The 25,159-nt window shown below is 48.1% G+C and overlaps 1 protein-coding gene and 1 long non-coding RNA gene across 6 annotated transcripts in view; one reads left to right on the top strand and one right to left on the bottom strand.

Moving 5' to 3' along the window:
- Positions 1-19,287, top strand: part of LOC117712611 (uncharacterized) — a 34,735-nt gene extending 15,448 nt beyond the window's left edge. The window contains exons 2-5 of one of the 2 annotated variants that reach the window (XR_004607329.2): positions 14,249-14,424; positions 14,534-14,643; positions 18,409-18,472; positions 18,688-19,287. This is a non-coding gene — a long non-coding RNA (uncharacterized LOC117712611). The other variant, XR_013111683.1, reaches the window with a different exon arrangement.
- Susd4 (sushi domain containing 4) overlaps positions 1-25,159 on the bottom strand; it is a 125,679-nt gene that overhangs the window by 6,370 nt on the left and 94,150 nt on the right. For 3 of the 4 annotated variants that reach the window (XM_076937933.1, XM_076937934.1, XM_076937932.1), the window contains exon 6: positions 809-1,007. In XM_076937933.1, the coding sequence (XP_076794048.1) occupies positions 809-1,007 (199 nt within the window). The remainder of the gene's footprint in view (positions 1-808; positions 1,008-25,159) is intronic. The other variant, XM_034508628.2, reaches the window with a different exon arrangement.

Below are 25,159 nucleotides of genomic sequence, written 5' to 3'. Positions count from 1 at the left end.
CTGTGGTATCTGCCAGATAAGAGAAGCAAGAATAACCCTTCCAGAACAGATTTTCATCCTTTTGTTCCTAGTACATCTCATCCCATGATCCCACTCAGTGATCACTCTCTTAGACTCAGTGCCTCGCCTCTTGCTGGTTCACACGACATCTTCATGCCTTCAGATACACAGCATTACACTTCTGTATCCAGAAGAGCAGCATCCAACCACTACTGCCGACTGGGGCAGCAGTCATGACTATGGTCTGGAGAACACCAGAGTGAGTGGGTAGAAGTTGGAAGAATAAGGGAAGGGTGTGTGCTGATGCCAGGTCTCCTTCATGGAGCCACTTTCTGGGTGTGCTGGGATGGATAGCAAAGATGGCTTGCCATCTTATATAACTTACTCTGAGCCAGTGGAGCCTGTATACAGTCTCCACTTGTGTGAGGTCAGTTCTTACCCACAATATTATTTGGAGAGAAGGGTGGGGTCATGTACGACTCAGGTTCCGTGTACCTATTTCTGGTTACACCTATGGGGCTGCATCCTTGCCAGTGGGTGGCACAAGACTGTGAGAAATTGCAGAAGCTGAATTTCTCCATGGATGCCAGGGCTATGAATCACTTTATAAGTATTTCTGATCCTCTGTAAAAGGCCTGAAATCCCTTCACAGAGGCTACCTATACCCATAATGGTCAATTTCTACAGCCTGGTCCTGGAGGCTCATGATAGGATGGGAGTGGATACCATTCAGGACATAGTCTGACCACAGCTTGAAAGCAGCCCCCAGAGGATCAGCCTCCCCTAAGGGTTCAGCCTCCATTCTCACCTGATTTGATGCAATAGACTTGGTAGGAAGGAAACCACTCTCCATACTGGCAGGTGATGTACTTGTAGTCACTGGTGAGGCTGTAGCCAGGATCACAGTAGAACTCTACCACAGTTCCATGGTTGTAGCGCTCACAAGGCCTCGGGTGGCAGATGAAATCTCCGTGACTTACCATAGGAGGTAGTGGACAAACTTGGGCAGTTGGGGAGAATAAAAGTTTCAGTACCACAGGCTCCAGGCAGGAGTCATCCAGACACAATACAGGCATGGCCAACGGCAGCTACTTCAGGATGTACTTACACTCGGAACACCAGATTAAGGCACAGGCCAGAGACCGTCCATATTTCCATGGAAGGTCAGTGGAAGCCTGCTAGGATATTCTGAGCATGAATGCCATGTGCTGTAAAGTACATAGTGAAGGAGGCTCATCTTACGTTGAGAAGCACATGCCTGTTTCGTAGATAGTATTAGCCACTCTATTAATAATGTATGCTATTATATGCCAGACAACGTCATAAATAAAATTAAGATACTTATGGACAAAATCTTTACCCAATGGCACAGAAGTACCAAATCTGCTTCTGTTACCAAGGCAGTCAGTCTCCTGGAACTATTTAAATTGGGGGGTCTGTGGTCTCACCTCACCCTCATGTCCTGCTGGGGTTTGGCCAGTGACAAGCATGTAGGGTTTCTTCTGTTCAGGGTCTGTTTGCAAACTTAACCTTGGCCGCTCACATACAGATGCTGCTGGAGCAACGGAGCAAGAATTTAAAGCCTGAAGCCCTAGGCTTTCTTCTGTCAACACTCTTATGTGACCTTAAATGTGTCACTGAACCCTCAGTAAGCCCTGGTCTCCTCCTCCATCTTACTTTGCTCCTGATGATGGTTAAGGGTTTTCTGGGCTGCACTGTGTGATGTTAGGGGAAGAAGGTGTTTTCCAGCCTCCCACCCTGAGATCATGCCTGGGCTGCAAATGTAGATCTGTCTACAACTCTGACATTGGATAGTTTTATTGGAGCTTCCTGTTTATCCATCTCCTGCCACAAAGAGGTCTTCTGTCTGCAGGACGCAGAACTAAACAGTTTGTCACTCAAACACTCTTCAGGAAACAACTGAACTGCAACCTACCAATGCCTGACATTCAGACCACACCTCAGAAACCATTAAAAAGGCTAAAAGCCAAGACGCACAAATCCAAAAGTGAGTCAACATTGGTGACTCTTCCTAGGAGTAACCAAACACCTGCCTAGTGTAGAACCTCCCTGGCACTATGCATCACACCTCAAATTGGCCAAAGTTTTCAGGGAGCATATGGAGGTACACCTTTTAGTGTGTGCTCCTCAAGCTGGGTGACAAGATGGGTCCCTGATGGAGGTGTCTCAAGATGTGCCTCTATTGCTAATCCTGCAAAGAATGGTGCGACGCAGATCTTTCCAGCTCTCTTGCAGATGCGGGGACAGGCTAAGAGAAGCTGTAAGTGAATGAAGACTGGGTCTCAAGGCCTGCAACATCTCAGGAGGGAGCCCAACATCAATGTGTGTAAGTGGCTATGAACAGGGTTTCCCCTCACTTGGCCTAAAGAATGAACAACCATTGAAATCACCCCCACTCCCCGCCAGGCAAACGCCCTCATGATGCCCTTAAGAATGGCTTCCCCTGTACAACCAGTCAGTGTGGTGCAGCTGTCCACATCTGGGTTCAAACCCTTGCTCTACCACTGCTGATGTGAAATCCCTGTGCTTCAGGCTGCTGAGCAGCTAGCATGATGCTTTGCTGAGAAGCAATCACTGATGCCCAGGTTGTTGAAGGATCAGAAGCTCTCTGCAAACTGCACTGCCCAGCAGGTTCTAAGTGATGGTAATTAGGTTTACCAGTGCTCAGGCTCACTGGAGTTCTGCTGCATCCATCTCAGGATGGGCATTGCTCAGATTCCACTCCTGCTCTTACACAGTGAGGAATGCCAAGAAACACCAGAGTAGCACCAAACATTCAGAGAACCTGGAGTCATGGACCCCACGTTTCTCCAGAGACCAGCGGCTGTCACTAGTGGTGGAGGCTTATGTTCTCTCATAATCCGCATGTGATGGAATGTTCTTCCTCTAAGTGGAAAAATCTATCTCCACACCTTGCTGTGTTCAAACAGATGTACCTGCAAACACTGTGAGCTTTGCTGTTAAGAAAACCTCCATGTTTTAGGGTGCAGGGTGTTTCTTGTGACTTAGAGGGAAGTAACTGAAGTATTACTAATTATAAACTTGTCAGGCTGGAGAGATGGCTCAGTCAGTTAAGTGCTTGCCATGAAACCTGAGACTGATACCCAGAAAGTAAATAAATATTATATACATACAAACATGCATGCATGCGTGTGTGTGTGTGTGTGTGTGTATTAAAGCCAGGTGTGTTGTGCACACTTACAATCCCAGTGCTGGGATGGATGCAGATGAGTGGATCGCTGGGACCCCTGGGGCTCACTGGACAATCAATTTAGCACAGATGTCAAGTTCCAGACCAATGAGAGACCTAATCTCAAACATCAGGGTTGAAATTATCCCGAGGATTGACAACTCTGGCCTCATACACACACAAGCACGCATGCATGCACACACATATCCCCACAAACATACACATACACACATACATACATAATCAGAAAAGTTATAAATGTAAAACTTGCAAAATCCTAATATGGGGCTCAAGGGACTCTCAACTATGACCTAACACTGCCCCACCATGACACTTTCTGTCGTCTTCCCTGCAGCACTCCTAGGAGGCAGACAGACTGACAGACACTTGCCCACACAGTGACTCAGGCGCAAGGCAAACAGCCTGCTTCCAGTGCCGTGAGCATCTGTGCGGAGCTGTGTTCTAGAGACACCGTGAGGCTTCAGCTCAACACTCTTTCAGCCCCTGACTCAGAGCTCCTCGGCTACGAGCTCTGAGCAAAAACTGTGGGTGGCAAGAACAAAGAGAGAGTCCTCTGCAACTTTAGTTTTTAAAGCATTTCTTTTGACTTTAGAGAAGATCACCAGCTTTCTGGAGGATTGCAAGCCTGCGTGTTACAGGAAGAATCCAAGAGAGGCCCCGCCGAGGCTCAGCCAGGAATGGATCTTAATTACAGTCTCCCAGGTGTCACTCACTGCCCTGTTCCTTATTTGCCTTCTGCTGGACAGAGGGTTATGTCTCCTTGCAGAGCAGGGGAAATTCCAACCTGCCAAATGGTTACAGACTAGCTTTCTATCAGTCACTCATAGAACTTGACAGAGGTGGGCTAGGCGGAGCAGAGGAGAGAAGATAAGAGACAGAGGCCAGAGACCACAGTCTGCTCTGTGCTGGATACCAATGGCGGGAGCTGGAGCTGGGTAGGCAAGCTGAAGGCCTGCTATCAGACCCCAGTCTCCCAAGTGAGAGCCACTTCTCTCCCCATCCTGCCTCTTGCCTCTTGGGGATTCCCCAGGCAGTTCTCTTCCGTGCCACCAAGGTCTGTCCCCATTGTGCACCCCTGGCTCTCTCCCCTCCTTGGATAGACTACAACAAAAACATCCGCAGTCCCCCTGGGCCCTTTAGCATTCTGTATGACTATACACATGCTCTCTACTTAGACAATCCGTCGTAAGTCTGGTGAAAATCCCATTTATTATAGCGAATGCTTTTCTATGCATTGTTGGGTTCAATTTGCCAATATTTTGTTGTGGATTTCATATAGCACCCCTGTCTGGTTTGGGGTTAGGACTACGCTGGGCCCTCAGAATGAGTTAGGCACTAAATCCATTGGCCTCTTTTCCTTTCTCAGCTTCCCACCTGTCAAGCAAGAGAAACAATACACACTCACTAGAGTTTAATGAGGATTACACGGGGTAAGGGCTCTGAGCAAGGAGCCTGCTAACGAGAGGTTCACACCAGTGGCTTGTTTCCACAGTAAGGATGGAGACCCACAGCCTGGTTACAAATGAAGCTGCTGGAGACTTCAGGATCAAGAAGGAACTCTGCTGACTCTATGGGATTTCTCTGCCTCGGCTGCCTCTCTGCTTCACGAGGGACGCCAGCAATGGTGGTCCCCTCCCCAAACACTGACCAAGTTCCAGTGAAAGGAAAGTTAGCGTGCTAGCCCTGACTTCCCCCTCCCCCACCCCTCAGCCCCAGTCTATGACCCACAAAAAGGGCACACAAACCACAGGGACACTTGTCATTGGCTCCATCCTGGCGCATACTGGTTCTGTGGTCATTCCTATGTGGATGTATGAAGGCCCTTCCTGGGGGACGCAGCTCAGCTGGCTCACTCTCAGGATGTTGACACAGTTCATAAGCTTAAATGGTTTGAAGAAGCAGGAATGGGCTTCCTGGCTGTCTTGGTTAGCTACTGGGAGATAAATGGCCCTATTCTCTGGGACTTCCTATGAGACACTCAGTCTTGATATACCAGCATTTTCTCTCACCAAATAGAACCTACGGTTTGCATCTTGTGTGTCGCCTACAGGCTCATATTTCAAGCACTTGATCCTCAGCACGGGATACTATTGTGAGGTTCATAGAGCCTCTGGGAGATGAGGCTTGGCTGGTAGGAGCAGGACACTGGGGAAAGACCTCTGGAGGCAACAGCTGCCCCTGGTTCTGGTCTGTTCTCTGGTTTCTGGTCTGTGGCGATCTGAACCAGCCACTGCTGTCTGCTCCCATCATGCCTTCCCAACACAGTGGGCTGAAACCTCTAGGAAGCCAGGAGACAAAATAAGCCAACCCCTCCCCCCTTAATTCATTTCTCTCGGCTGCTTTGGACACAGCGATGCATAAGAACCTAACCCAGCACCCCTTCCATCCCTCCTCTGATTTCTTTCTCCACAGATGAGTTTCTGCTTCTTTCATAGTGTGCATGGTTTGAGGGTCTCGTCAAGGCCAGGCAGTAAATGCCATAGTCAAATAATACAGTGGTGGTATTAGAAGCAGGGGTCCATATTGTTGCCACTATCCCTATATGGTCCAAACATTTCATTTGGTTGTGCCAAATGAACCTAAGTCGCTTCTCCCTCTCATATGTGCATCAGGCCTACATCCTCATCCTCTGAGCTCAAGGCAGGTGAACTGAGCTCAAGGAAGGCAAACTACTACTTCAAGCAAAATGAAGTAAGAGAGAAAGCCAGTGCATGTTCTAAGCACAGGTTTTCCAGGGTTAGCAGTGGGGCATAGAGATGTGAAAAACCTGCTCTGGGCTTGCTGGATTCTTCATTTTTGATATTATTTAACTTGTTTTAAAAGTCATTTACCGCTCCCCCACCCCCACCCCGCCAACACACAAGTGAAATGGAATTACATCCCTCCTTCAGATAGTAACTATGTGTGTCCTTGGTGACTGCTGTGGCTGAGAAAGCCATCTTCTTAATCTGCTCCAAGAAATTTCAGTGCCACGTGTTCTCGTACTTGAAGGAGCTAGGATGAAGCTCCAGCTTGTATACCTCTCTAGGGAGCTTGGCACCCATGACTGTTGGAAGCTGAAGTTCTTTTGTGTGCAGTAAGATCTCAAGTGTATGCTGGAACCGGAGATGTATGGAGGACAGGAGAAAGTGGTTGAGAGACTGAAGGCCAGGTATGATTCTTCTGTAATGGAAATGGGATGTGTACACAGGGAACTGGGGGACACAGGAGGAAGACAGGAAAGGAGAGGCAGAATTTCCATGAAGGTTTGTGTGGTGGCTTGAGTAAGAATGACCACTCATAGGTTCACAGGCTGAATGCTTAGTTATCAGGGAGTGGCGCTACTTGGGAGGAGGTGTAGCCTTGTTGGAGGAGGTGTGGTCTTGTTGAAGGAACTGTATTACTAGGGGTGGGCTTTAAAGTTTTGAAAGCTGGATTCAGGCCCAATGGCTTTCTCTCTTCCAACTGCCTGTGGAACTGAATACGGAATTCTCAATTACTTCTCCGGCACCCGTGTCTGCCTGCATCCCGCCATGATGACAATGGAGTCAACCTCTGAAACTGTAAGGCAGCCCCAGTTAAATGCTTTCCCTTGTAAGAGTTGCCTTGGTCATGGTGTCTCTTCGCAGCAACAGAACACTGACCAAGACAGTAAATAGGACCGGTTAAAGGCCAGTGTGAATGAGGAGTAAGGATCACGGAGAAAAGGAGCAGGCAGAGAGTGAAGCTGTGGGTGGAACAGTCTCTGCCAGGGGAAGGTGGGTCCTATGGGGGTATCACTGAGGTCTCAGCTCCTTCATGGATAGTGCAGGACACCCCAATGGGGTTCAGTCCCACCCTGACAGTACAGATTGGACTCCAATACTGGGAACTTGGAGCTACAATCTTCTGGAGACCTGGGGGTGTGGCTAGGATATACAGCCATGCCTAATGGAAGAATGGCTTTCTTGTCAGATGTAATAGAAATTACCCAGGAGAGAAGCAGCAATGGATTGATCAGTTATACTTGATAACAAGTTCTCTTCTGGAGAGAATCTTGGAATACTGTGGATCTCATGGATCTGCTTAAATCAGCTATTCGGGGAACACCTAAGGAGATGGCCTTAGGCTGATATCCAGAACAGTTCTTTCCCTGTTGGGGTCTCAGATCAGAAGCTGGGCAGCAGCTGTTTGCTAAGACTCTACAACAAAATACTTGAAAAATTCGACTTGACCTTGTTGCAGCATCCATGGGCAGTTTTAACTTCTCTGTATTTAAATGTAATCTAGCTACAGTTGAATCTAACAATGAAAGGTGGGTCCTTCTCTTTGAAGAATCCATGTCCACCATGGATTATGTAATTGTGGGTCTGCAATGTATTGGGAAATGACCAGTAAGACACATGGTTCTTTGGCTATAGAGATGAATGCTGGTCTCGTCACAGAGACATTTGTATTAGTTACTCGACTGTTGGTGTGATCAAACTCCAGGGACAAGGTGACTCACAGAAGGAAGGGTTTATGGGGATGAGAGTCCATCATGGTGGGGAAGTGGGGCAGCAGGAGCAGGGAGTTGAGAGCTCACATTCTCAATGGCAAATGCAAACCAGACATGGGACAAGGTTATAAACACCCAAAGCCTACCCTCAGTGACACACTTCCTCCAGCAAGGCACACACTCTTAACCTCCCCCAAAGAGCACCACCAACTGAAGACCAAGTGTTCAACTATCTGAGCCTACAGAGGTCATTCTCATTCAAGCTACAACAGTATCCATAGCTTTATGAGGCAGAAAGGCCCAAAAGAGCTCAGCCAAGCAATTAGGGGAAGAGAATGTGCTGGGCAGATGGGATGGCACTCTGAAGGTAAGTCAGAGGCACTGAAGTGGTGCCTGGATGGCGCCACATGCAACAGGAGATGGGGGGCTGAGTAGCAACCAGTTAGGAAGATAGGTATACACTGTGGTCAAAAGCCCCATGGCAAGAAATTGGGATTCTGTCAGAAAGGTGAAGGGATGCTGTGAAGAGCAAGCACTATCACAGCCTTAAGAGCCAGGTCTGGCTCCTCTGTGTATGGCTAGCAGTTGGGGTATAACACATACCTGCAGAGTTATTAGGTCGTGGTTGTCATGACCTGTTCAGATGATGACAGCTTAAATTGTGACAGTGATAGCCAGCATGCTGGGAAGGAGAGAGGTAGAACATCTCTTGAATATTCTAGTTCTATTTCTACAACAAGGTTTTGATGGATCTGGGGGCTCCTGGCAGAAGAGCCAAGGACAACGGCCAGATTTTAGACCTGGACTAATGGTGGGATCATTCATACTTTAGGTAGTTTCTTTGTGGGAAAGAGGGGTAGTGAGTCCAGCTTTGTTCTGGTTAGGCTGGAGCTGCCAGTGAGTGTCAACTGGGCATCTGGAGAAAGGTCTGGGATACATTTAGGACTCAGTGGTCATAAAAAAATAGTATTTCTAGACCATGGGACTGCATGGACTCATGTACAAGAAAGTAGAGAAAGGGTCCTAAGTCCAAATGCAGAGACATCAGGGGACACAAAAGGATAGTGTGCTCATTTCACAGAGAGAAAGAGGATTACGAGGAAGAGTGAGTTCCCCCTATGAGCTGAGAAGAGAGAACATGGCTGTGTGTTAGGAAGAGAAGTGTGGTCATGGGTTGGCTACATTGAAAGCACCTTGAGACTTGGTGGCAGAACGAAATCCATTTGGAGAGAGTGGAGTCAATGGGTGGGAAACGTAGTCTGCTGCAGAGAGGCAGCAAATGGGGTGGCTGGAGGGTCAAAGAGGACCCCACTGGAGTTCTGGACCTTGTTTGTGGTTGGTGTATGTTGGTGGGAGTGGTCCAGCATGGTGGACAACTGATGATACAGGTAGAGGAATTGGAGGAGGATGGCCGTGAAGAGATGAGAGGGGATGGGATCACTCATGAGCACAGGGATTTGCTTTGGAGGCAGAACTGGATCTGGGCACAGGTCTAGTAGCCCCAAGGACCGGTCTGTAGAGAGATGGACAGACTGCTCTGTAAAGATTCCTAGTTTCTGAGTGAAGTATGAGGATTATGTATTATATATCATAGTCCTTGAACTGTATGTATGTGTATATATATATACACATACATACATACATACATTGAGATATATATATATATATATATATATATATATATATATATATATATATCAATCCATGCAAAAGAGGACAATAAACTTTAAGATAGTCTAGGCGCCTCATGAATATTCAGAGGCAGGAGGAGTACTGAGTGCAGAACGTTGTAACCTCACTCTCGAGTGTTTTAAAATTCTTCCAGGTCATGAGCGTAGATGCGTTCACCGATCATTTCTTTCTCACTTGTTCTAAAGGCTCACACAGTCCACATGTTCTTCGTGTGGGGAAGAGCTTAGATCATGCAGCCGCATCTACCTCACATGGTCAGTGGAAGTGGATGCTTGCTACCCATCACCAGCCACACTGCTCTCTTATTTCTGAGTATTCCTCCAGCCTACATTGCCTGTGGCTCTGTGTTTGTCTCAGGTCTAGTCAATGGACTGTGACTATTCAAAGTAATACACACAGGCAACTGTTACCATGAGTTAGTCCAGGCTAGACCCATGAGTCCAGGATGGACCCATGAATCTCTTCCATATTTTCTACAATAGGAGTAATTTCCCAGAGGGAGCTGAAGCTGTGACTCAAGACAGTGGAGTCTATGGACCTTGTGATGAGAGGCAGCAATGACTGACCAATACTCACACCGCACAATGATACCAACTTCTGTTTTGTTTGCACCACAACCCCTTCCTTACAAACGTTCTCACAGCTCTGCTTTACCTCACACTTGGCACGAGGTATAAGTAATGGACGTGAGTCCTGCTATGTGAAGTAGCGTATTGCGCCTTCTTAATGCATTCACTGCTGTTACTGCAGCCAGCATGTGCTTTTGATGCTATATTAGAGCTGTATTTGAATGGTGTCTTAATGCTTTAAGCCAGTGGTTCCTCAGCCCAGACTGCATATTAGAATCACCCAGGGAACTCTGCCTAATTGGTCAGGGCTGGGTCTTGGCTCTTAAGAGTTCCCTGAATAATTCTAATGGGCAATCCAAGTTAAGATGGCCTGCTCTGTGCAGTTGTGATAGCTGGGGAAATCCAATCGCCCTCTACTCACCAACTGCTGGATGCAAGCTTAGCATCTTCAGTAGAGCTGGTATGTGAACTACATTGCCATAGTAACTGGTCTGGTCTTGACCTTTCATTAAGCCCTTACTATGGGGGAACTGGAGCCCACAGATCAGCAAGCAGCTTTGGATAAGCTAGGAGTCTAGAAGTGCAGACTCCAGCCACGCCCTAACTTACTGAATCTCAAATTTTGTGTTAGAGAAATGGCCTAGTGAGTCACACTCGCAATGAAGTTTGGGAGGCTCAGGAGACTTTGTACATGAGCCTAGTGGTAAGAAACAAAGAAGTTGGTTCTTAAGCCATAATCTGACCTTGAAGAGCAAGGCATGATGGGAGAAGATCCATGGTTCTCTGTGTTAACCTCACCTTCAGGCAGTCTACTGTATCATCTCTATCGTTCTGCAAGGAACTATGGTTTCAGGTAGATGTGTACAGAATCCCTCAACTTCTGCCCTGCAGAAGATCTGCAGGCCTGTAGTAGTTAAAACTGTCATTGTGGCAGCTGCTGCAAGTCTGACTCAAGTTTAGGTAATGAATCCAGGAAGCTTTATAGACCCCTGCATGCCAAAGTCATAGCTGTTTCCAAGGCGACACCTGAAAACTTTGCTTTTAGCTCAGGGAAAATCAATAAACGTTCCCCAGCACATTACATCTTCCACTTTTGTTGTAACCGCACAGAACGTCAATAAATGTGTCCACCCAAGTAAGCAAATGATCATGCACTAGACTCTGCTTGTTTCCAGACTCGGTAGAAAATGGTGTTCACCTGCTCTGAGATACACTGACAGATGATGTTCAAGATCGATATGACCCAGTAGTCCCGAGGGAGGGGCTGTGACCTGCTCTCTAGCTCAGAGTCACTGAAAAGGGGTGTCCCTGAAGAAATACAGCATGCATCTGTTGACAGCTGTTAGGCTTCAATGTAAAAACAGAAACGAGCCTTCACATAAGCAATGCGCCACGTGCCTGGTGCCACAGCCACACAAGCCACGGAAGAGCGTACAGGTGAGGCAGCTGGTGTGAACCTGGGATTTACTGGCAGTCTTTGCAGCAGGGAAAGACGGGCTGAAGTCAGACGCTAACATGTGTTTCTATGCTCCAGGGATGTAACTATTCCCTAGAATGACAGGGGCCTCAGCTAAACTGAGAGCAGTCTCAGCCACCGGCAGATGAGAATCCACGGTGGTGTTCTGAAGTCTGGGTTGCCTTTTCAACACACAACTTGCTACATTTGGAACTCCCAATGGCAACTCACGACTTCTTTATTTCTTTAAGAAAAGTTGGGTTCAAGATGAAAGGGAGGTACGTGCTCTACAAGGTAGACCAGAAAGCTCTCGTGTAAGACAGTGTTTGTCATTGGCCTTTTCTCCCTATCTCTGCAGCTCATACAGTCCCGCACCACCAGAGACCATGGTTCCTAGGGTATCCTGATAATTCTCAAACACTCCCTCCAAAGGCTAGACCACAGTGGCACACAGATAAAATCAGTGTGGGATTTTCTGAATCTCGTGATTTTTATTTGCTTTTTGAAATAGGCTGATTGCATAGCCAAGACACACAAAGTCTCAGTCTCTCTCTCTCTCTCTCTCTCTCTCTCTCTCTCTCTCTCTCTCTCTCTCTCTCCCTCCCCTCCCCTCCCCTCCCCTCCCCTCCCCTCCCCTCCCCTCCCCTCCCCTCCCTTCCCCACCTCTCTGGATTTCCCTTAATTACAATAGAAGTTTTGCTTAAAAGCAGAGAACAGCGAACATTTTAATGGCTCAGTGTTACAAGGCTTCAAACAGGACCCCAATAGTCAAGTGTTCCTCATCAGTTATTTCGTTATTAAGTGCCGTATCTTAAATTAAGGACAAAAGAAAAGAAAACAGAAATAGTGCCATGCTTGAGGGGAACACACGATTAAGTATTACAACTGTATAACCAAATTAAATTTAGCACCTTTAAAATAAATACTAATAGCCCCCTTCGTAAGTGTGAACGCACCAATGGGTGAAATATTGCCTGCCAGTACAGAGCAATTACAGCAGCATTTGCACACCAGACACAGAAGCTTATAGACACACACAGCTGTGTGCATAGTGAGCATATATTTGGTTTAGCCCCTACATCCAGGGCTGAAAAGTGATCAGGCTGAGTCTCTTAGGTTCTCAATCTGAAAAGCTACCACACACGATTTAGGCCGTAGGTGAGACAGGCATCAGTCTGCTTGAGTCAGACAGAGTTCTTTGGACAGACACACTGGTACCATTTCCAGTCCAACCCAGAGCATTCGAAGCCACGGAACCACATGCGTACAGGCTTAGGATGCAACTCTGACTCAACTGCAGCTAGTCATACACAGTGCCACAAGCCGGAGAGAAACTGGAGCCTACGTCCCCCACAGTGGACACTGGACACTGGCTTTGCAACCAGGGTAATCCAGGGCAACTCGGTACAGGGAAAATGTGGCGTTTGTTTCATTTTCACATTTGCTTATTTGTGTGTGGAGGGCAGAGAGCAACCTGTGAGAGTCAGGGTTTTCATTCAGCCATGTGAGTTCCGGGAATTAAAATCAGAGCATCGGGCTTGGCAGCAAGCACCTTTACCTGTGGGACATCTTGCTGTCCCCCTGTGTTACTCTTAATGTGCTGTGGCAGACAGGCTGGAAGCAGGAGCTGTCTATATGTTAAGCCTTCCTCTTACTGTTTCAAGTATTAACATTAGTCCGCCCAACCCCCCAGCGTGGTTCTATGGCCACTGTGCTCGCCCCCATCCTTATAATGAACCTCGGCACGCCTCGAGCCTTACTTTTAACAACCGAAAAGCTACATTTAGAAGCAGGCTCTGCAGGCAGAGCAGTTTGTCTGCTGCCAGGATCAAAGATCATTTCCTACCAGGAGGCTCCCACAAGGCCCTCAGCTCTTCTCACCTCAGTCTCTCAGGATGAGCCTTGATTTCAGTGCCATTCTTTGTAAATGGGTGCTTTCTTATTCCGATCTTACAGAAGGCCCTAGCAGATGAGGAGACAGTATCCAGAGGCAGTTGTTGGTCCTGTGCAAGTATGTGTACATTTGCGCACACAGACTGATGGATGTGGTTGCAGGTTTCACATAGAAAATGGCTAAATCTCAGCATGATAGAATCAAGTTTACCCGTGTTTCCTATAAGAAAGGCATATGCTATTCCATGAAAAGTGCTGTTGTGACGTATGAACATTGAGAGGAAGGGTAGAAAAGAGGCAAGTGGGGGCAAGAACGGAAGTGTGCCCAGTCAACAAACAAGCAAACAATGGCTGGAAAGGACAGAGAGCCAGTACAGTGCCTGTTGCACAAGCTGATGCACAGAGCCCATGTGGCAGGGGGCGCTGAGAGGTGGAGTTTTCAGGTACACCGGCTGGTTGGTCAGTCTAGCCTTTTCTATGATCTGGATCCTCACGGGGCAAGGTGTTCAGGGACCGGTCTCTGGCTCATACGCCTAGTGCCTCTGGAACAAACAGAAGGCCAGTGTGGTGGTGGTTCTTGAGGGGTAGTGGGGGAAGGGTGGGAGCTGGTGGAGAGAAGGAAAAGAAAAAAAAAAAAAACAAGGAAAATGACCCCAGACTACTCTGCTAGGCTGGCACGGCCCCAGAGTGATGCAGGGGATTTATTACTTTCTGTGTTGTACCTGATTGCAAGAGGTTTTATTACTATGAAACACAAGCCATCCTACTTCCCAGGGAGGAAAGGAGGAAATAAATCCTGCCTGGTGCAGGGCTGAGGACATCCTAGGGTTTAAGGGCGGAGATGAGAATTTCCCACTTGTAGTGGCCAGCTATATCCGGAGCATAATGAAGTCGTCCCTCTTGTGGCCAAAGCACTGACCACAGTCGGTGATTTTCTCTGCTTCTTCTAGGAAGCTGATGCTTAAGCCTTCGGAAACAAAGGCCTGCTCATCTGTGAGGCACTGTGAACAGTGGGCAGCACTGAAGGCTATAGCAGGGACTGATGTGGTGAGGACCCGGAACCCAGTGAAGGAACCATTTCCTGCATCTGCCCCAAACAGGTACCCCAGGACAAGCGGCCTGCCAGGTGAGAACGGATGGGCTGGGCCTGTGGGGAGGCAGACTCTGGCCCTTTCCTTTGGGGTCTCCCTGCCCTGTTCCTTTGGCCTCAGTTGAAATTTCTCCCCTAAATGAAGTTTAAAAAGAAGAACCATTTCACTGTCAAAGTCTAGGAGAGACGAACGTTGATGGACTCGTTTCCAACAAGAGAAAAAGAAAGCTGTCAAGGGGCTAAACTCAGTGAATGGTGAGTCCCTGCGAACAGGAGGAAGTTCCGGAAGCTTGAGCCTATTTGTGAGGTGGGACACTAATGAGAGATGAGTCTAGAAACAAGCAGCAGTGAAGCTTTAGGTCTCTGAAAAATGGGGGGAGGAGGGAATCTGGCCTGTGTGCTTGCGTGTGTGCGTGTGAGTATGCGCATAGGTGTCTGTGTGCCACATGCATGCAGTGCCCAGGGAGGCCAGAAGCGCACAGCAGACGTCCCAGAACTGGAGTTACAGAGGGTTATATATAAGCTGCTAGGAACGGAACCCAGGGCTTCTGGAGAACAGTCAGCCACTGAGCCCTCTCTCCAGCTCTGAAAATGTGTGTATGTTTTTAAGAGAAAAAACAGCAGTGTTTCTTAATTCAATGTAGGCAGAAAAAAGGAAAGAGAAGGTGAAGGAGGAGGAAAAAGAGGAGGAAGGGGAAGAGAAGGGGAGGAGCAGAAGGAGGGGAAAGAGGAGGAGGGGGAAGAGGAGGAGGGGGAAGGCAAGAGGGGGAGGGGAAAGGGAAGAGGAGGAGGGAAAAGGGAAGAGGAGGAGGGGAAAGGGAAGAGGAGGAGGAAGAGGAGGGAAAAGAGGAGAAGGGGGAAGAGAAGGGGAGGAGGGGGAAGGGAAGAGGAAGAGGAGGAGGAAGGAGAGGAGGGGGAGGTCCTGGTGGAGGAGGGGGAGATTATTCTAATGTTAGCACAAAGTTTCTTTGAAGCACAAGCATCTGTGACTGGGAAGGTGGAAGCCATCACTGGCAATAACTCATTGTAGAAAGAAAGAAAACACTGTTAGCGTTGGCAGTGGTGCAGCGTGCTAGTGTGGCGTGCAGCCGATATTCTCTTGTATTCGCTCTGCGGTCATGTACAGCAGCACGTGACAACGGCCTTAGGATAATTTACTGCAGCTTCTGAGAAGCACCGGAACAGGACTGCTTGCTAAGACAATACCTCCTCAGGGTCACTGGCAAGGTGGTTGTCAGGCAGACAGTGCCCGTGACTGGCATTTCACTGTGAGGACACAAAGTACCCAAAGGGGGACAAAACCACTAGCTAGCATCGTGCCCAGACCAGAGTGCAGCCTGTGTGCTCACAACTGACCTCTGAGTATTTCAGATGGGACTTCAAGAGCCAGTCCTTGCGGTGGAGCAAGCCCAAGATTTCCTGGGAGAAGGCCCAAGAAACACACATTTATCTTCAAAACAAGTGAAAATCCCTTTGTGTTTGAGAACAAGATCCCCAAACCCCTATGACCTGGCCTGGTATAGGCCAGGTTCCTGTCTGAGGTTATAAATTAGCCATTCCCCTGCTGCTGAAGGCTGGGAGTCTGAGAGGAGGCTGGGAGTTTCATGATCCCAGCAAACCAGTCCTCTGCTCTCAAGAAGGCAGAACTAAGGGCACATTTCCCAGACTTTTGTGGCTAAGTGTGGTGGCACATAGCTGCAATCTCAGCTTTGGAAGCAGAGGCAGGAGGATTGCTTCAAGGTTGGGGCCAACATCAGCTACATAACAACTTCTGGATCAACCAGGGTTACACAAAAGACAAAACAAACCGACACATAAGGAAACCTGACTACAACTCTTCTTTCAAAACATCCTAAGTAGGAACACACTATGGAAAAAAAAACACACACACACCAAACAGAGCTGGCTGGAACAGGAACAGCCTGGGATGAAGCTACCTGAGAGCTGCTTTTGCAAGCGGGCCCCATGGGCCTCAGAGCCTGGAGGACAGTAATCCCAAGCCATGACCTGACCCCTCTCAGGTGAAGTGGTCAGGGTGGGAAGAACTTGGGGCACACATAAGTGAGGAGGCTATGAAGAGAGGCCCCACTGCTACGCTGGAGAAAGAGAGAAAAAAAAAGCCAGTGACTGCTCTTTTCTTCACTTTCTGCTGATTCAATTTTATATTGCATCCAGCTGCTGCCGGGATGGCGGGTGAGTCTGCAGGGAGCCTCCAGGGCCAGGAGAGGCTAATGGAGACTGTGCCCTGGCCAGCTGGTCTACTCAGAGGGTGGGAGGCTGAGGGAGAGGGGCTGGGTGACCGCTGGGTCACTGCTATTATCACTACCGCTGAGGTAAGCAAGACTTGAATTCTAATAAGCAGAACCTCATGCTTTCAGTACAGCTCTGGGTGGTCCTGGGGCTTTACCTGAGAAGCAGATGAGGCAGGGGGTGGGGAGAGAAAAGTAACTCCCACAGTGCCCACTGTTATACGGAGTATGCAGGGTATCTTGGGGACAATCATATGCCACATCCTCTCCACCCTGGACACACACGTGCAAAACTCCATGCTATAGTGAACAGAGATGGATACAAAGCAAGTCACACAACAGCCTTGGCAGTCCCTCCAAGGAAGACAATGGGAAGTTCAGGGAAAGAGTGCCATCTTGGAGCAGGGCTGCTTCTGAATCTGTCCTCCTTGTAGATGGCACCCAAGGCCAAGGGGAGTCATCCAGCCTGTTTCTTTTCTGTAAAAAGACTCATTACTTGGAACTGGCTCAAGGCTGAAGAAAGTTGACAAAGGGCACATCTGTCTCTCAAATGAGCCTCCACAAGCAGACAGGCTGGATGGTTGCTCATAGTCGGACAAGGCTGACTGTGTGACTGACTTGGTTGGCCTCCCCAACTGGAATCACATGCCCCAAATCAAAGACCCCCACCAACACCTCTCAAAGGCAGCCCAAGTAAGGCAACCTCCCTGGGCAGAGTGGTTTCTGGTACAAACCAGTCAGAAAATGTGGCTGTCAGGAAGGGGCCTCTGGGTCCTAGAGGGCCATAGGTGTGGTGTTAAAAGCCCTGGGTTTCAGGAGACACATGTTCTGGAACATGGTTTCTCTTATGCCTTTCTTTCTGTTCTACTTGAAGTCCAGACACAGTAGCTTCCGGTGATTTTTAACTGAGATCTATTCCAAGGCTTGGGGAGGATGGAGAGTTCTCTGCAGCTGACATCACACCTGCTTCTGACTGTGACCAGGAAGTGATCAGAGAATAAAGGCCCCACTGTGTGGGCTTGGAAGAAGAACTTCAAAATGACAAGAGGTCTAAGGCAGTTTGGGGAATGAGAATACATCTGGGGTCAGGGCTGGGAAGAGGGGAGGAACTCTCTTCCAGCAAGGGGCTGCTCTAAGGACAGTGACAGGAATATTTTTTTTCCTCATGCTCAAGAATGCTGGTACAGAGGAAGGGTGAGGGAGAGGCACGGGCCCTCCCCCATGCCAAGCAGCTTGGTAGGTAGATCCTGAAGCTGTGTGTAAAGACCTCAGTGGGCACAGCACCTACAGACCTCAAGGCCACAGCCAAGCCAGCTCTGATGCTCCTGCTCATCTGCCGAGAGTAGGTGCTTGCTTGAACCTGGCATGGTAGAGTGAATGGGAGATGCAGTGGTCATGTCTATGGCTTTGTCCTCTGTAATCTGTAATTCAAAATGAGCATCAGGAAGCTGGCTATGGTGGCCCAGGCCTGTCATTTCAATACTCCAGAGGTTGAAGCAAGAGAACAGCAAACTTAAGGCCAGCCCAGAAAGGCTTTAAAAAAACAGGTGCTCTGGATAGACCTTAGTACCAGGGCATCTGCCTGGCATGTCCAAGGCCCTGGGTTCAATATTTGGCTCTGCAGGACTAAAAAATAACTGTCAGATCTATGATGTTCCTTGGGGGGAGGGGTTTCTCCCTGCCTTTCCTCTGCTTTCAAAGTCCTAGGCAGAATAGTTTATAGAGAACTAAACTGCATGTCTAACCCAACCTTTCTAATTTGCACTACCAGGATAGAAAAGAGAGGGATTCCAACTCTCTCTCACTTGGTGAAAAGTGGCAAGCAGCTGACACAGGTGAGCCAGAGGACCTGACCTGTGGCTTGGGAGAGAGACCTGGTAGCAGTGGGTTTCATCATGGGCCATGATTGACAGCCACTCTCTTGGGAAGGGGCTGGACCCCCAGTGCTCTCAGTTTCCCATCTACTCCCCCACCCCCACCTCTGAGGGTGAGAGTGCACCCTGGGTTTGTGAGGTGAGGCAGCCTGTCTCCTAGGAGCTCTCTGTTGCAGGCAAAGAAGGCCTCTAACCAGAAGACTTCAGATTCCTGCTGCCTGTGCTCTAAAGTCCCCAGGTGCTTCCTGGTGAAGGCAGGAGTCCCAGAGAGAGAAATCATGACAGGAGCCTGCCAGGCCAGTCGTCTCTTACATCTGAATATGTTTTGAAATGGGAACAAAGATCACCACAAAAAAACCCGAGTCTTCCACATCCAAGCTGGCTTTGAGGTTTGATCTCAAATTGGAGCCTTTCAAGTTATTTCACATTTGGCCAAATAGGGTTCTTCAGTTTCTTACTTTTCCTCCTTTTCTTATGAAAGAATGCCGATCTAAAAAGCTCCTGGGCACTAGTGGGTTCTGAGGAAACCACACTGCAGCCTGCTCTGTGACTGGATCCGTCACTAATTACATCTCTATCTTACCCAGTGAGCTGAGCCATGGACAGGCACAGGGATCATTCTGGGTATTGTGATTCTGAGAACCAGTCAGCTTTGCCTCTCTCCTGCCATAAATGTCAGGCCTGAGGCCGAGACAGCCTTGACCACACGGGCAGCTACTGCTGAAATCATCGTAAGACGAGGCTTCTACTGCAGTGGTCTCAACTCCCAAAGACCATTTACGCTATGATTCGTAACAGTAGCAAAATCACACTTATAAAGTAGCAACGGCTGGAAACCCCTAAAACACGAGGAACTGTATTAAAGGGCCACAGCTTTAGAAAGGTTGAGAACCGCTGCTCTAGGCTCCTTCGTGTGGGAAATCAAATGGAAAAGCACACCAACCTCTCTGGAGATGGCCCACCCAGCGGCAAGTAACTCACTAGCCCCCCTCTCTCAACAGTCTCTGAGCCAGAAAGGCCTCACTCTGGAAGCCCTTTGCCCAGCTTCAGAGCAGGCAGCAGGCACTCCAGATAACTGAGAGGTGGGGTTAACTCTCCGTCTAACTTCCACCTGTAGGCAGCATGAGTCTCACCAAGAGCAGCAGGAGCTACGGGAGCCCCATAGCAGCAGAGATCTTCACTAACTTGTCTCTGGGTCTTGCAGACTCCAGTGCAGCTAAGCATAAAACCGTTTGCTAGATGAATGTATGAATCTCACAGGCACTTAATTAAAATAGCAAATCGCGTCGATTTGAGTGTCTTCTCTTTTCAGCCTCTAATCTCACAGGATGTTTGGTCCTTTCTACAGGGAATCATGGCTCCTCTTTTATTTCTAAAGATCTGCTGAAAGAAGGACTTCTGAGTGCACGTCTGGATCCTCTAGGGACCGACTGCTAGTGTAGTGTGTGACCAGCCACTGTTCCCATCTGCCCCCACGCCTTCCCTTCAGTGACAGACTGTAATATCCTCTAAAAAAGCACCTTGAGTCTCAAAAGAGACTGTGGACATTAGAACAATGTTGGGCTAGCTAAAGACTATGAGGACTTTAGAAGTTAGATAATGCATTCTGCATTAGGAGATAGCCATGAGCTTAGTGGGATTGGGGGGGGTTGGCTTATCTCCATGAGCTTAGCGGGATGTGGGTGAGGGGCGTGGCTTGAATGAATAATGTCCCACATAGCCCAGTGTATCGAACCCTCTGTCTCCAGGTGGAGTGCAGGAAGCACCTCTAGCAAGACTGAAAGGCTGTGGAATCTTAGGAAGGAGTAGCTTCCTATAGCCAATGTGTGTGAGCTTTGTGATTCAGCAGCTCAGCCTCACTCCCTGCCTCTCCTGTCCTTCCTGAATGTGAACACCATGTGAGCAACCACCTCACCCTCCTGCCATCATGCCTTTCCCATCACAATATACCATGTCCCCTCAAAGGGTAAACTCCGAATCAACCTGTCGTTCCCCAAAAGGAAGAGAGGTGGGGTGGGGTTGATAAGGAGGGGAGTGAATGAATACGTGTTGGGCATTGGTTCTGAAGAGATGCAGGGAGTCTGCCTCTGCGCTTTCTTGCCACTTGCCCAAAGCTTCCCCTTCCCCCTGCTCTTTCTCCCCTCCTACACAGAGCTCTCTTTCCTGGTCTTTCAGAGAAGACATGGCCTGATGCTATCCTATCCTACCCTACCCTACCCTATCCTATTGCTATCTTCATTTTCATAGTGGCACTCCCTAAACGAATCCCCCTCCCTGGAGTGACAAATGCCAGCTTGGGAATAGACATCTCTCAGACACCCGTGTCACCCAGGCTGGCACCCTCTCTGACAGATGGCCAGCACTTCCTGGGGCAGATGGCTCCTGTCCTTGGGAGGAGCAAAGACCAAACATCCTTGGAGAGATAAGTGCCATAGGGCCATGAGAGGAGGGTAATTAAGCATTCCCAGACAGCTGTGGCTGGCTTGTAAAAACACACTAGTTCCTGACAGCAACATAAAGGTCAGAGGATCTCCCCTCCCAGTTCCACAATTCCGCCCTGCTGCCTGAACAAACAGGATATCGTGTTTGAAGGATGACTTCCCTTGTCACCTCCCCCTGCCATGTAACCCCAAAGTCTGAGAACCCCTGCTTATGCTTCTATGTATAAAAACTCCAAGCCTCTAGACGCTTGGTCGCACTCCTAACCTGAGCAGCGGGAAGAGTTTGCTACCTGAGTCTGGCTCGAATAAAAGGTTCTTTTGTTACTTTGCATCAGGTTGGCTATTCTTAGAGTTCTTCTAGGAATTCCCGAGACCTAGGCATAACGGTTCTAATGCTTTGTTGTAATTTGGCTCCCAAGATCACGTGGGAATCTATGTGTCCAGACACTGAGGGTCCCTGATCCCCCATTGGTTTTTTATCAATCAATGAAGAGCCAGTGGCCAATGGCTGTTCAGGGTGAAAGAGGCAGGGGTGGGGGGGTGGGGGGGTGGGAGGATTCCCAGCAAGAAACACAGAGGAGAAAAGGAACAGAATCCCCATGACACAGAAGCAGAGAGATCAGATTTAGGAGCTGCAGAAGAGAAATCATCCAGCAATGTAGGTGCAAAGGGAAAGCAGAAGGCTGCTCAGAAGGAAACAGGCAGCAAAGATAAAATATAGATTTAGAAAGTGTTAACTCAGGAATATCGGAGGGGAGTGTGTGCTAGCTTCGGGAGGTTTGGAGGTGCCCAGCCATTGAGCTAGTCAAGGTATATCAAAATATAAACGTTTAGGGCTGGAGAGATAGCTCAGTGGTTAAGAGCACTGACTGCACGTCGAGAGGTCCTGAGTTCAATTCCCAGCAACCACACAGTGGCTCACAAACACCTGATAACCTCTTCTGGTATGTCTGAAGACAGCTACAGTGTACTCATATAAATAAATAAATTTAAATATATATATACATATACATATGCATATACATATACATATATACATATGCATATACATATATACATATGCATATACATATACGCATACGCATATACATATATATACATAAAAATATATACTATATGTATACATATATATATATATGAAAATAAAGATTTTGTGTGTGTGTGTTTTCATTTGATAATCCAGAGATCTCTGGCAGGTGGCAAGAAGTGCAGTCACGTGCTGGGAGCTCAGAGCAGATTAACAACTCACAGCTACAAATATGGGTGCAGACTTCTTAAGTGCGCAGGAATCTTGAGCCACAGACTCTGAATTCCAAGTTCATGCTTCAGTCCCCTCTTCTCCTGGCCCTCTCTCTTGCCTGTATTTGCGTGGTCACATGATCACTGCAGTTCCTGATCTACCATTTGAGAAAGCAGTTGGCAGGAATTTCCCTAACTAGACATGCGTAGCACACATGCTACTTCCTGGCCATTTGGAAGCCTGGATGTTAAGAGAATGTTCTAGACACTAAGCGCTTTCTGAGGGTTCATCCTCCTGAATAAAAAAGAGCCCCTTTCTGCAACCACATACAGCAGTCTCCCACAGTCCCAACCTCACTGTGCTCTGGGGATTCTAGGCTGTTTTTATTTCCTTTTCCTGAACTGTGTGTCCACCTGCTTCCTTCGAACATTTAGAGTGTGTGTACTTGACCACAAGTAGTTAGAGTCAAACTGCCACCTGGGTTGTTCACTTGTCTGATGCCCCACACTCCCTCCCACACTCAGATCCTACAAACCCTTGGGTGAGTACCCTCCACACATGCTAAGGCATTCACACAGCCTGACGAGCTCTGTGGAGCTTCAGAAGGGAATCCTTTCACACAGGAGAGACCCATACTTCCTAAAGCTTAAGTGCAGAGAGAAAACACACCACTGCTCAGATGCTGGGAAAATAAAGAGCCATATATCTCCGGGTAGAAAGTTCACTTTGCAATTGTGGTATCTCCCGCTACCTCGCCCTCCCAGCTCTCCCCACAGCAGAAGCTCTGATGTGCCCTGTAGTAAAAGGAGCTGCATGCGGACTTCAGACTACGGTAATGATGAAGGTCTCATGAGAATGCGGTCTGTTATGAGTCTGTTAGATTGTCAACTCTGCGGATAACTGAATATTGTCCTTTTTTTCCCCTTGGAGTTCCCTGGTGTCCAGCTCAGTATGGGCCTTGTGAGTGTGCAGTAGACAGGTACCAGAGCTCTCGGCACTCAGAAACAGGAGACTGTCCATGCTCACTAATACAGGCATTTTATAAAAAGAAGATTTGCATTCAGCATGAAAGTATGTATGGGAAAGACAGACAGAGGTTAACCGCCACTGAGGTCAAAAGGCCTGAGAAGGGAAAGAATTCTGATACAGCCACATTAGGACAGACAGGTCTACAAAAATAGGCCAATGTATAAGGAACATGGGATCCCTTCAGGCCCAAATAGATCAACATACTCATCTGTTATCGCAGTGGTTTAAGCCTTTATCACATGATAAGGACTTGGAAACACATGTTCCTTCCAGAATGTGCCCACTGCCAGCAAGATGAGTGTAACAGCACAGAGCTTCAACAACATCTGGTCCTTGGGACTCTTGATTGCACTGCCATGACCTTTGCTTCCAGGCCATCAAGAAGCCTGACCTTGATGACAGATCACTCACACCTGTCATTCAAATGTTGGCTCTTCACCCCCTAGGGAGAAGTGGTGCCTGGTCACAAGTCCTGCCAGCCACCAAGGTGTCACTGCCTCGGGCTGTGAAAGGGACCAATGCTCTCTGCTGCCTTGCTGAAATGAGCTCCACTGTAGCCAGGGACACCCAGTACTGCTGGAGGCAGCAAGGAATGCTGTCAGCATGGATGGGTCTCCCTGTGGCATGCCACTAGGGGAACAACTAGACTGGAACAATGGATCCGTTACTATGCAACAATTATTAAAATTCGTTTTTTTTTTAAACTTCAAAAACAACTATGAAAGTACCAGACTATCTTCCTGTTAGACTGTAAGGCAATCCCTACAAGTTAACTAAGCACGGCCAATGGCTTTGAAGTGACAGAGGCTGAGGCTTGAGTCCCAGCTCTATCTTGGACTCCACTGCACCTGTCACTGAGCCTTTAGAAGCCTGGGCTTGCTCATCAGCAAGACGGAGCTGAGAACAGGAAAGAGATGTTATGAGGGCCAGATGGTGAGGGCAGCGTGACACACAGCCTGTCAGCTTTCAATTAAGTGATCACTGGTTTTTGTTTGTTTTGTTTGTTTTGTTTTGTTTCAAGATAGGGTTTCTTTGTGTAGCTCTGGCCGTCCTGGAACCCACTCTGTAGACCACGCTAGCCATAAACTCACAGAGATTTGCTTGTCTCTGCCTTCTGGGTCTGAGATTAAAGGCGTGTGCCACCACCCATCCTTAAGTGTCCGTTGTTATTATGAGGTATTTCCAAACACAGTTAAGAATGTATAGAGAGCCAGAACAGCACTTGACCAACCAGATAGTGTCACGGTACATGAGTCTTAAAGCCTGGGCATTTTATTCAAAGCCATATCTAACTTACGGTGACTTCATACCTAAATCTAAGAGTGATGCTATCCTTGACTAACACTAGATGCCAAATAATCCTTAAAAGTATTAAATCTGCTATCATATTGAAGCCTTATATAGTTCCATGAAGTATGATCAAAATCATGTTCTATTCTATTTAAAATCTCGTGTGTGTGTGTGTGTGTGTGTGTGTCTGTCTGTCTGTCTGTCTGTCTGTCTGTCTGTGTATGATATGTGCACATAAGAGCAGGTAGGTGGAGACCAGGGGTGAAGGATACCCCTGCACCTGGAGTGACAGGTGTTTGTGAGCCACTTGACATAAGTGTGGAAACCAAACTTAGTTCCTCTTCAAGAATAGTTAGTATATGATCTTAACCACTGAGCAAGCTCTCCAGGCCTATTTTATTATCTTTGAGATGTAGTTTTCTGTAGCCAAGGTTGGACCTGACTCGTCAGATAGCTAAGGAGGTCCTCTTGCTTCAACCTTCTGAGTGCTGGGATATGTGTGCGTGCCACCATGGCTGGCCTATGTAGTACTGGGGACCGAATCCAGTGCTGTAAGTACTAAGCAGGCTACTGACCAGCAAGGTTTGTGGACAGATACTGTGTCATGCATGAGTGACAGGTCCAGTGAGTGTAGAAGGCTGGGGGTTT

This window comes from Arvicanthis niloticus, chromosome 7 (assembly GCF_011762505.2).
Source record: "Arvicanthis niloticus isolate mArvNil1 chromosome 7, mArvNil1.pat.X, whole genome shotgun sequence".
Classification (NCBI taxonomy): Eukaryota; Metazoa; Chordata; class Mammalia; order Rodentia; family Muridae; genus Arvicanthis; species Arvicanthis niloticus.
The sequence above is the reverse complement of the archived record's forward strand: the minus strand, read 5'-3'. Positions and strand labels throughout refer to the sequence as shown.